General features: G+C 46.6%; 1 protein-coding gene across 1 annotated transcript in view; it reads right to left on the reverse strand.

Moving 5' to 3' along the window:
• Positions 1-2,841: 2,841 nt before the first annotated feature.
• Positions 2,842-12,928, reverse strand: part of LOC131556056 (L-gulonolactone oxidase-like) — a 66,464-nt gene continuing 56,377 nt past the window's right edge. The window contains exons 11-12 of the mRNA XM_058802447.1: positions 4,454-4,544; positions 2,842-2,970 (exon numbers count right to left, since the gene is read on the reverse strand). Coding sequence (XP_058658430.1) covers positions 2,842-2,970; positions 4,454-4,544 — 220 coding nt within the window. The remainder of the gene's footprint in view (positions 2,971-4,453; positions 4,545-12,928) is intronic.

Below are 12,928 nucleotides of genomic sequence, written 5' to 3' on the forward strand. Positions count from 1 at the left end.
GGGGAAGGGAAGGAATGGGGGAAAAAGGGGAAAATTCAACAGGAAAAGAGAGAAAAAAGCAGAGAAAAATCAGAATTTTTGGGGGTTTTTGGGGTTTTTTACCTTTGATTTTTGGGGGACTTTTATTGAATTTTTAAGGGTTTTTTTGGGGAATTTAAAAAAAAATTTTAATTTTATTTTTGGGGATTTTTTGGAGGATTTTTTGGGGGTTTTTACCTTGGAGTTTTGGGATTTTAATTTTATTTTTAAGGGTTTTTTGAGCGATTTTCAAAAATTTTTATTTTATTTTTGGGGATTTTGGGGGATTTTTTTTGGGTTTTTTACGTTTTATTTTGGGGATTTTTTATTTAATTTTAATTGAAGTTTTAAGGGGTTTTAGGGGGGATTTAAAAAAAATTAATTTCATTTTTGGGGGGTTTTTGGGGTTTTTTACCTTTGATTTTTGGGATTTTTTTTGACATTTTAATTTGATTTTTAAGGGTTTTTTGGGGGGATTTAAAAAAAATTTAATTTTATTTTTGGGGATTTTTTGAGGGAATTTTTGGGGTTTTTTACCTTGGATTTTTGGGATTTTTTTGACATTTTTGTTTAATTTTTAAGGGGTTTTTTGGGGGATTTTCAAAAAATTTGAATTTTATTTTTGGGGATTTTTTGGGGTTTTTTTTGGGGTTTTTTACCTTGAATTTTTGGGATTTTTTTGGACATTTTAATTTGATTTTTAAGGGTTTTTGGGGGGATTTTCAAAAATTTTAATTTTATTTTTGGGGATTTTTAGAGGATTTTTTACCTTGGATTTTGGGGATTTTTTTGGTATTTTAATTTTATTTTTAAGGGTTTTTTTGGGGGGATTTTCAAAAAATTATCATTTTATTTTTGGGGATATTGGGGGGATTTTTGGAGGATTTTTTACCTTGGATTTTTGGGATTTTTGGGGGATTTTTATTGAATTTTTAAGGGTTTTTTGGGGGGATTTTAAAGAAAATTTAATTTAATTTTTGGGGATTTTTTAGGGGATTTTTTACATTTTATTTTTGGGATTTTTAATGGATTTTAATTGAAGTTTTAATGGGTTTTTGGTGGGGATTTAAAAAATTAATTTTATTTTTGGCGGGGGTTTTACATTTTATTTTTGGGATTTTTTTGGGGGGATTTTTATTGAATTTTAAGGGATTTTTTTGGGATTTTTCGTAAATTTTAATTTTATTTTGGGGGTTTTTTACGTTTTATTTTTGGGATTTTTTGGGGAATTTTTATTTAATTTTAAGGGGGGTTTTTTTGTGATTTTTCGTAAATTTTAATTTTATTTTGGGCGGATTTTGGGGGGATTTTTTTTTATTTTTTTCAGATTTTTGGGGGGATTTTTTAGGATTCTTTGAGATCTTTTTATCAAATTCTTTTTGCAATCTCTCCTCATTTCCCCCAATTCCCAAACCAAAAAATCACCAAAAATTCTCCTCCAGGACCTTTTATTGAGCAAAAAATTTGGGTTTTTTTCACAAAATTCTGGCAAAAGTCCCCAAAATTCCCAGAAAAATTCAGGAAAATTCCGATTTGGGATTTTTATTTCATTTTTATGGGATTTTGGGGGAGTTTTAATTTTTTATTGGGGGATTTTTTTGGGGATTTTTTGGGGGGATTTTTGGGGGAGTTTTTACATTTTATTTTTGGGATTTTTTATGGATTTTAATTGAAGTTTTAAGGGGTTTTTGGGGGGGATTTAAAAAAATTAATTTTATTTTTGGGGGATTTTGGGAGGATTTTTTACCTTGGATTTTTGGGATTTTTGGGGGATTTTTATTGAATATTTAAGATGTTTTTTGGGGGATTTTTAAAAAATTTAATTTTATTTTCGGGGGTTTTTTGGGGGATTTTTGGGGAAGCTTTTACATTTTATTTTTGGGTTTTTTATGGATTTTAATTGAAGTTTTAAGGGGTTTTTGTGGGGGATTTAAAAGAATTAATTTCATTTTGGGGGGATTTTGGGAGGATTTTTTACCTTGGATTTTTGGGGGATTTTTATTGAATTTTTAAGATTTTTTTGGGGGGATTTTTAAAAAATTTAATTTTATTTTTGGGGGTTTTTTGGGGGATTTTTGGGGGAGTTTTTACATTTTATTTTTGGGTTTTTTATGGATTTTAATTGAAGTTTTAAGGGGTTTTTGGGGGGGATTTAAAAGAATTAATTTCATTTTTGGGGGGGTTTTGGGGTTTTTTACGTTTTATTTTTGGGATTTTTTTGGGAGGATTTTTATTTAATTTTTAAGATGTTTTTTGGGGGATTTTAAGAAATTTTAATTTTATTTTTGAGGGTTTTTAGGGGATTTTTGGGGGAGTTTTTACATTTTAGTTTTGGGATTTTTTAATGGATTTTAATTGAAGTTTTAAGGGGTTTTTGGGGGGATTTTGAAAAAAAATTAATTTTGTTTTTGGGGGATTTTTGGGATTTTTTACATTTTATTTTTGGGATTTTTCGCGGGCATTTTTATTTAATTTTAAGGGGGGTTTTTTTGTGATTTTTCGTACATTTTAATTTTATTTTGGGCGGATTTTGGGGGGATTTTTTTTTATTTTTTTCAGATTTTTTGGGGGGATTTTTTAGGCTTCTTTGAGATCTTTCCATCCAATCCTTTTTGCAATTTCTCCTCATTTCCCCCCAATTCCCAAACCAAAAAATCACCAACAATTCCCCTCCACGACCTTTTATTGAGCAAATAATACAAATTTTAATTTTTTTACTATTTTATTGAGCAAATAAATTGAATTTTTTCCCCAAAATTTTGAGGAAAAAGCCCCAAAATCACCAGGAAAATTGGGAATTTCAGGATTTTTGTTGAATTTTGGTTAAAAGAAGATTTTCTCCAGGTAGGAGTTGAGGAAAATCCCGTCGGGGTCCAACTTTTCCCGCAGGGCTCGGAATTTGTGGAACTCGGGGAACATCGACTCCAGGTCCTTCCGCGTGCAGCCGTGCGCCTGCAAAGGGAAAAGAAAAATAAAAATAAGAAATTCCCCCAAATTTGGGAATTTCCCCTTTTTTCCCATTCAAAATCCAATTTTCCCCCTTTTTTTTCCATTAAAAATCCAATTTTCCCCCTTTTTTTCCCATTAAAAATCCAATTTTCCCCCTTTTTTTCCATTAAAAATCCAATTTTCCCCTTTTTTTCCCATTAAAAATCCAATTTTCCCATTTTCATTAAAAATCCATTTTCCCCCTTTTTTTTTCATTAAAAATCCAATTTCCCCCCCTTTTTTTCCCATTAAAAATCCAATTTCCCCCCTTTTTTTTCCATGAAAAATCCAATTTTCCCCTTTTTTTCCACTAAAAATCCAATTTTTCCCCTTTTTTTCCATTAAAAATCCAATTTTCCCCCTTTTTTCCATTAAAAATCCAATTTTCCCCCTTTTCTTTCCTTTTTTTCCATTAAAAATCCAATTTTCCCCCTTTTTTTCCCCTTCTTTTTTCCATTAAAAATCCAATTTTCCCCCTTTTTTTTCCATTAAAAATCCAATTTCCCCCCTTTTTTTTCATTTTTTTTCCATTAAAAATCCAATTTTTCCCCATTATTTTCCTCCTATTATTTTTCCTCCTATTATTTTCATTAAAATTTTTTATTCCAAAATTTTATATATAATATATAAATATACATATATTTAATATATAATAATATATATATTTGATATATTAAAATAATATTTCCTAATATTTTTCCTCCTATTATTTTCATTAAAAATCCCATTTTTTCCCATTCATAATTCCCCATTTTAATCCAATTTTTCCCCATTATTTTCCTTTTTTCTCCCCATTTCCCTCTTTTTTTTCCCATTACAAAAATTCCCCATTTTCCCCTTTTTTCCTTCCTTTTTGCTCTTTTCCCCCACATTTTCCCCCATTTTTTCCAAATTTTCCCCATTTTTTCCCCATTTTACTCAGATTTTTCCCCATTTTCCCCCATTTTTCCCCCATTTTTCCCAATTTTCCCCATTTTACTCAGATTTTTTTCCCCATTTTCCCCCATTTTCCCCAATTTTCCCCATTTTTCCCCATTTCACTCAGATTTTTTCTCCATTTTCCCCCATTTTTCCCAATTTTCCCCATTTTACTCAATTTTCCCCCATTTTCCCAAATTTTCCCCATTTTTTCCCCATTTCACTCAGATTTTTCCCCATTTTTCCCAATTTTCCCCAATTTTCCCCGTTTCCCCATTTCACTCAGATTTTTCCCCATTTCCCCCCATTTTCCCCCATTTTCCCCCATTTTCCCCCATTTTACTCAATTTTTTTCCCCATTTTCCCCCATTTTCCCCCATTTTCCCCCATTTCACTCAGATTTTTCCCCATTTTCCCCATTTTTCCCCCATTTCACTCAGATTTTTCCCCATTTTCCCCATTTTTTCCCCATTTCACTCAGATTTTTCCCTCGTTTTCCCCGTTTTTCCCCCATTTCTGTGGCGGTCACCTTTGCCCAGTGGGGTCTCCCGCCGTGCCTGCGCATGATGCCCTCGTAGAGGCGCCAGTAGCGCCCGTGCGCCACCGCCCGACCGTACGGCCTGCGGAGACGGGAGCCGGCAAATTGGGATCAAACTGGGATCAAACTGGGATCCACCCCAGGATCCACCCCCGGGAATTTGGGGTCTGCCCTGGGATCCATCCCCGGGATCAGCCAATAGCGCCCGTGCGCCACCGCCCGACCGTACGGCCTGCGGAGACGGGAGCCGGCAAATTGGGATCCACCCCCGGGATCCACCCCCGGAATTTGGGATCCACCCAGGGAAATTGGCATCCACTGCTGGGATCCACCCCGGGAATTTGGGATCCACCCCCGGGATCAGCCAATAGCGCCCGTGCGCCACCGCCCGACCGTACGGCCTGCGGAGACGGGAGGGGTTAAATTGGGATCAAACTGGGATCAAACTGGGATCCACCCCAGGATCCACCCCCGGGAATTTGGGGTCTGCCCTGGGATCCATCCCCGGGATCAGCCAATAGCGCCCGCGCGACACCGCCCGACCGTACGGCCTGCGGAGACAGGAGGGGTTAAATTGGGATCCACCCCCGGGATCCACCCCCGGAATTTGGGATCCACCCAGGGAAATTGGCATCCACTGCTGGGTTCCACCCCGGGAATTTGGGATCCACCCCGGGAATTTGGGATCCACCCCCGGGATCAGCCAATAGCGCCCGTGCGACACCGCCCGACCGTACGGCCTGCGGGAGACAGGGAGGGATCAAACTGGGATCCACCCCCGGGATCCACCCCCAGGAATTTGGGATCCACCCCTGGGGATTTTGGGATTCACCCCTGTGGAATTTGGGATCCACCCCCGGGATCAGCCAATAGCGAGCGCAGGGAACGGCCCGACCGTATGGCCTGGGGGGGACGGGAGGGGTTAAATTGGGATCCACTGAGGGATCCACCCCGGGAATTTGGGATCCAGCCCCGGGATCCACACCCGGGATCCACCCCCAGGATCAGCCAGTAGCGCCCGTGCGGCACCGCCCGACCGTACGGCTGCAGGGAACGGGAGGGGTCAAATTGGGATCCAGTATTAGGATCCACCCCGGGAATTTGGGATCCACCCCCAGGATCAGCCAATAGCGGCCGTGCGCCACCGCCCGACCGTACGGCCTGCGGGGGACAGAAGGGGTTAAATTGGGATCCGCCCCCGGGATCTACCCCCGGGATCCATCCCCGGGGAATTTGGGATCCACCCCGGGAATTCGGGATCCACTCCCAGGGAATTTGGGATCCACCCATGGGGAATTTGGGATCCACTCCCAGGGAATTTGGGATCCACCCCGGGGAATTTGGGATCCACTCTGGGAATTTGGGATCCACTCCGGGAATTTAGAATCCACCCCCGGGAATTTGGGATCCACCCCTGGGGAATTCGAGATCCACTCCCTGGGAATTTGGGATCCACCCCCGGGGAATTTGGGATCCACTCCGGGAATTCGGGATCCACTCCCAGGGAATTTGGGATCCACCCCTGGGGAATTTGGGATCCACCCCGGGAAATTTGGGATCCACTCCGGGAATTTGGGATCCACCCCTGGGGAATTCGAGATCCACTCCCGGGGAATTTGAGATCCACTCCTGGGGAATTTGGGATCCACCCCTGGGGAATTTGGGATCCACTCCGGGAATTTGGGATCCACCCCTGGGGAATTCGAGATCCACTCCTGGGGAATTCGAGATCCACTCCCGGGGAATTTGGGATCCACCCCCGGGGAATTCGGGATCCACTCCGGGAATTCGGGACCCACTCCCAGGGAATTTGGGATCCACCCCTGGGGAATTTGGGATCCACCCCGGGAAATTTGGGATCCATCCCGATAATTTGGGATCAACCCCTGGGGAATTTGGGATCCACCCCGGGGAATTTGGGATCCACCCCCGGGGAATTTGGGATCCACCCCCGGGGAATTTGGGATCCACTCTGGGAAATTTGGGATCCATCCCGATAATTTGGGATCCACTCCCGGGGAATTTGGGATACACCCCCGGGGAATTTGGGATCCACCCCCGGGGAATTTGGGATCCACTCTGGGAAATTTGGGATCCATCCCGATAATTTGGGATCCACTCCCGGGGAATTTGGGATCCACTCCCGGGGAATTTGGGATCCACCCCGGGGAATTTGGGATCCACTCTGGGAATTTGGGATCCACCCCCGGGAATTTGGAATCCACCCCCAGGAATTTGGGATCCACTCCCAGGGAATTTGGGATCCACCCCCGGGGAATTTGGGATCCACCCCGGGAATTCGGGATCCACCCCCGGGATCAGCCAATAGCGAGCGTGGGGAATGGTGCACCCGTACGGCCTGGGGGGAACAGGGTTACATTGGGATCAAATTGGGATCCACCCCCGGGATCCACCCCGGGAATTTGGGATCCACCCCCGGGGAATTTGGGATCCATTCCTGGGGAATTTGGGATCCACTCCCAGGGAATTTGGGATCCACCCCGGGAATTTGGGATCCACCCATGGGGAATTTGGGATCCACTCCCAGGGAATTTGGGATCCACCCCGGGGAATTTGGGATCCACTCTGGGAATTTGGGATCCACTCCGGGAATTTGGAATCCACCCCCGGGAATTTGGGATCCACCCCTGGGGAATTCAAGATCCACTCCCGGGGAATTTGGGATCCACCCCCGGGGAATTTGGGATCCACCCCCGGGATCAGCCAATAGCGAGCGTGGGGAATGGTGCACCCGTACGGCCTGGGGGGAACAGGGTTACATTGGGATCAAATTGGGATCCACCCCCGGATCCACCCCGGGAATTCGGGATCCACCCCCGGGGAATTTGGGATCCACCCCTGGGGAATTTGGGATCCACTCCCAGGGAATTTGGGATCCACCCCGGGAATTTGGGATCCACCCCTGGGGAATTTGGAATCCACCCCCGGGGAATTTGGGATCCACCCCCGGGGAACTTGGGATCCACCCCGGGGAATTTGGGATCCACTCTGGGAATTTGGGATCCACTCCGGGAATTTGGAATCCACCCCGGGGAATTTGGGATCCACTCCCAGGGAATTTGGGATCCACCCTTGGGGAATTTAGGATCCACTCCCGGGGAATTTGGGATCCACCCCGGGAATTTGGGATCCACTCCTGGGGAATTCGAGATCCACTCCCGGGGAATTTGGGATCCACCCCTGGGGAATTCGGGATCCACTCCGGGAATTCGGGATCCACCCCCAGGGAATTTGGGATCCACTCTGGGAATTTGGAATCCACTCCGGGAATTTGGAATCCACCCCCGGGAATCTGGGATCCACCCCGGGAAATTTGGGATCCATCCCGATAATTTGGGATCAACCCCTGGGGAATTTGGGATCCACTCCCGGGGAATTTGGGATCCACCCCGGGAATTCGGGATCCACCCCCGGGATCAGCCAATAGCGAGCGTGGGGAATGGTGCACCCGTACTGCCTGGGGGGAACAGGGTTACATTGGGATCAAATTGGGATCCACCCCCGGGATTCACCCCGGGAATTTGGGATCCACCCCCGGGGAATTTGGGATCCACTCCGGGAATTCGGGATCCACCCCCGGGGAATTTGGGATCCAATCCCGGGGAATTCGGGATCCACTCCCGGGGAATTTGGGATCCACCCCGGGAATTTGGGATCCAGCCCCGGGATCCAGCCCCGGGATCCACCCCCAGGATCAGCCAGTAGCGCCCGTGCGGCACCGCCCGACCGTACGGCTGCAGGGAACGGGAGGGGTCAAATTGGGATCCAGTATTAGGATCCACCCCGGGAATTTGGGATCCACCCCCAGGATCAGCCAATAGCGGCCGTGCGCCACCGCCCGACCGTACGGCCTGCGGGGGACAGGAGGGATCAAATTGGGATCAAATTGGGATCCACCCCGGGAATTTGGGATCCACCCCCAGGATCAGCCAATAGCGAGCGCAGGGAACGGCCCGACCGTACGGCCTGGGGGGGATGGGGTTAAATTGGGATCAAATTGGGATCCACCCTGGGATCCAGCCCGGGAATTTCGGAGCCACCACCGGGATCCACCCCAGGAATTTGGGATCCATCCCTGGGAATTTGGGATCCACCCCCAGATCCACCCCCGGGAATTTGGGATCCACCCCGGGAATTCGGGATCCACCCCCAGGATCAGCCAATAGCGGCCGTGCGCAACGGCGCGACCGTACGGCCTGGGGGGGACGGGAGGGATCAAACTGGGATCCACTGAGGGATCCGCCCCCGGGAATTTGGGATCCACCCCCAGATGCACCCCTGGGAATTTGGGATCCACCCCCGGGATCAGCCAATAGCGAGCGCGGGGAACGGCCCAACCGTACGGCCGGGGGGGGGGGGGGACAGAAGTTGTTAAATTGGGATCAAATTGGGATCCACTGCTGGAATCCTCCCTGGGAATTTGGGATCCCGGGATTGGGAAGCGGCCGGATCTGGACCCGGGATCCACCCCGGGATGCACTGTGGGAGTTTGGGATCCGGGATTGGGATCTGCAGGGAGCCCCAGATCAAATTCCCATTGGGAACGGTGAAGCCACAGCAGATCCACCTGCCCACGGACGCGGGATCCACGGGTGGGTTTGCTCTCCTGGGATCGGGGAGGGAGGGATGGATGGAGGGATGATGGATGGATGATGGATGGATGGATGGATGATGGATGGATGATGGATGGATGGATGGATGGATGGATGATGGATGGATGATGGATGGATGGATGGATGGATGGATGGATGGATGGATAATGGATGGATGATGGATGGATGGATGGATGGATGGATGATGGATGGATGGATGATGGATGGATGGATGGATGATGGATGGATGGATGGATGGATGGATGGATGGATGGATGATGGATGGATGGATGATGGATGGATGGATGGATGATGGATGGATGATGGATGGATGGATGGATGGATGGATGATGGATGGATGATGGATGGATGGATGATGGATGGATGGATGGATGATGGATGGATGATGGATGGATGGATGGATGGATGGATGATGGATGGATGGATGGATGATGGATGGATGATGGATGGATGGATGATGGATGGATGGATGATGGATGGATGGATGGATGGATGGATGATGGATGATGGATGGATGATGGATGGATGATGGATGGATGATGGATGATGGATGGATGGATGGATGGATGGATGATGGATGGATGGATGATGGATGGATGATGGATGGATGGATGGATGGATGGATGGATGATGGATGGATGGATGGATGGATGATGGATGGATGGATGGATGGATGGATGATGGATGATGGATGGATGATGGATGGATGGATGATGGATGGATGATGGATGGATGATGGATGATGGATGGATGATGGATGGATGGATGATGGATGGATGGATGGATGATGGATGGATGATGGATGGATGGATGGATGGATGGATGATGGATGGATGATGGATGGATGGAGGGATGATGGATGGATGGATGGATGGATGGATGGATGGATGGATGATGGATGGATGATGGATGGATGGATGGATGATGGATGGATGATGGATGGATGATGGATGATGGATGGATGATGGATGGATGGATGGATGGATGATGGATGGATGGATGATGGATGGATGGATGATGGATGGATGATGGATGGATGGATGGATGGATGGATGATGGATGATGGATGGATGATGGATGGATGATGGATGGATGATGGATGATGGATGGATGGATGGATGGATGGATGATGGATGGATGGATGATGGATGGATGATGGATGGATGGATGGATGGATGGATGGATGATGGATGGATGGATGGATGGATGATGGATGGATGGATGGATGGATGGATGATGGATGATGGATGGATGATGGATGGATGGATGATGGATGGATGATGGATGGATGATGGATGATGGATGGATGATGGATGGATGGATGATGGATGGATGGATGGATGATGGATGGATGATGGATGGATGGATGGATGGATGGATGATGGATGGATGATGGATGGATGGAGGGATGATGGATGGATGGATGGATGGATGGATGGATGGATGGATGATGGATGGATGATGGATGGATGGATGGATGATGGATGGATGATGGATGGATGATGGATGATGGATGGATGATGGATGGATGGATGATGGATGGATGATGGATGGATGGATGGATGGATGGATGGATGATGGATGGATGATGGATGGATGGATGGATGGATGGATGATGGATGGATGATGGATGGATGGATGATGGATGGATGGATGGATGATGGATGGATGGATGATGGATGGATGATGGATGGATGATGGATGATGGATGGATGGATGGATGGATGGATGATGGATGGATGATGGATGGATGGATGGATGATGGATGGATGGATGGATGGATGGATGGATGATGGATGGATGGATGGATGGATGATGGATGGATGGATGGATGATGGATGGATGGATGGATGATGGATGGATGGATGATGGATGGATGATGGATGGATGATGGATGATGGATGGATGGATGGATGGATGGATGATGGATGGATGATGGATGGATGGATGGATGATGGATGGATGATGGATGGATGGATGGATGGATGATGGATGGATGGATGGATGGATGATGGATGGATGATGGATGGATGATGGATGGATGGATGATGGATGGATGGATGATGGATGGATGGATGCAGGGATGCAGGGATGGATGGATGGATGGATGGATGGATGGATGGATGGATGGATGGATGATGGATGGATGGATGATGGATGATGGATGGATGGATGATGGATGGATGATGGATGGATGGATGGATGGATGGATGGATGGATGGATGATGGATGGATGGATGGATGGATGGATGGATGATGGATGGATGATGGATGGATGGATGGATGGATGGATGGATGATGGATGGATGGATGGATGGATGATGGATGGATGGATGGATGGATGGATGGATGGGAGATGGATGGATGGATGGATGATGGATGGATGGATGGATGGATGGATGGATGGATGATGGATGGATGGATGGATGATGGATGGATGGATGGATGGATGGATGGATGATGGATGGATGGATGGATGGATGATGGATGGATGATGGATGGATGGATGGATGGGAGATGGATGGATGATGGATGGATGATGGATGGATGATGGATGGATGATGGATGGATGGATGGATGGATGATGGATGGATGATGGATGGATGGATGGATGGATGATGGATGATGGATGGATGGATGGATGGATGGATGGATGGATGGATGATGGATGGATGGATGGATGATGGATGGATGGATGGATGGATGATGGATGGATGGATGATGGATGGATGGATGGATGGATGATGGATGGATGATGGATGGATGGATGGATGGATGGATGGATGATGGATGGATGGATGGATGGATGGATGGATGGATGATGGATGGATGGATGGATGATGGATGGATGGATGGATGGATGATGGATGGATGGATGATGGATGATGGATGGATGGATGATGGATGGATGGATGATGGATGGATGGATGGATGGATGGATGATGGATGGATGGATGGATGGATGGGAGATGGATGGATGATGGATGGATGGATGGATGGATGGATGATGGATGGATGATGGATGGATGGATGGATGGATGATGGATGATGGATGGATGATGGATGGATGATGGATGGATGGATGCATGATGGATGGATGATGGATGGATGGATGGATGGATGATGGATGGATGGATGATGGATGGATGGATGATGGATGGATGATGGATGGATGATGGATGGATGGATGGATGGATGATGGATGGATGGATGGATGGATGATGGATGATGGATGGATGGATGATGGATGGATGATGGATGGATGGATGATGGATGGATGATGGATGGATGATGGATGGATGATGGATGGATGATGGATGGATGGATGGATGATGGATGGATGGATGGATGGATGGATGATGGATGGATGGATGGATGATGGATGAATGGATGGATGATGGATGGATGGATGGATGGATGATGGATGGATGGATGATGGATGGATGGATGGATGATGGATGGATGGATGGATGCTGGATGGATGATGGATGGATGATGGATGGATGGATGATGGATGGATGGATGATGGATGGATGATGGATGGATGGATGATGGATGGATGATGGATGGATGATGGATGGATGATGGATGGATGATGGATGGATGGATGGATGGATGGATGGATGATGGATGGATGGATGATGGATGGATGGATGGATGGATGGATGGATGATGGATGAGGGATGGATGGATGATGGATGGATGATGGATGGATGGATGGATGATGGATGGATGGATGATGGATGGATGATGGATGGATGGATGGATGGATGGATGGATGATGGATGGATGGATGGATGATGGATGGATGGATGATGGATGGATGGATGAT

The sequence above is a fragment of the Ammospiza caudacuta genome, chromosome 3, assembly GCF_027887145.1.
Source record: "Ammospiza caudacuta isolate bAmmCau1 chromosome 3, bAmmCau1.pri, whole genome shotgun sequence".
NCBI classification, from domain to species: Eukaryota; Metazoa; Chordata; class Aves; order Passeriformes; family Passerellidae; genus Ammospiza; species Ammospiza caudacuta.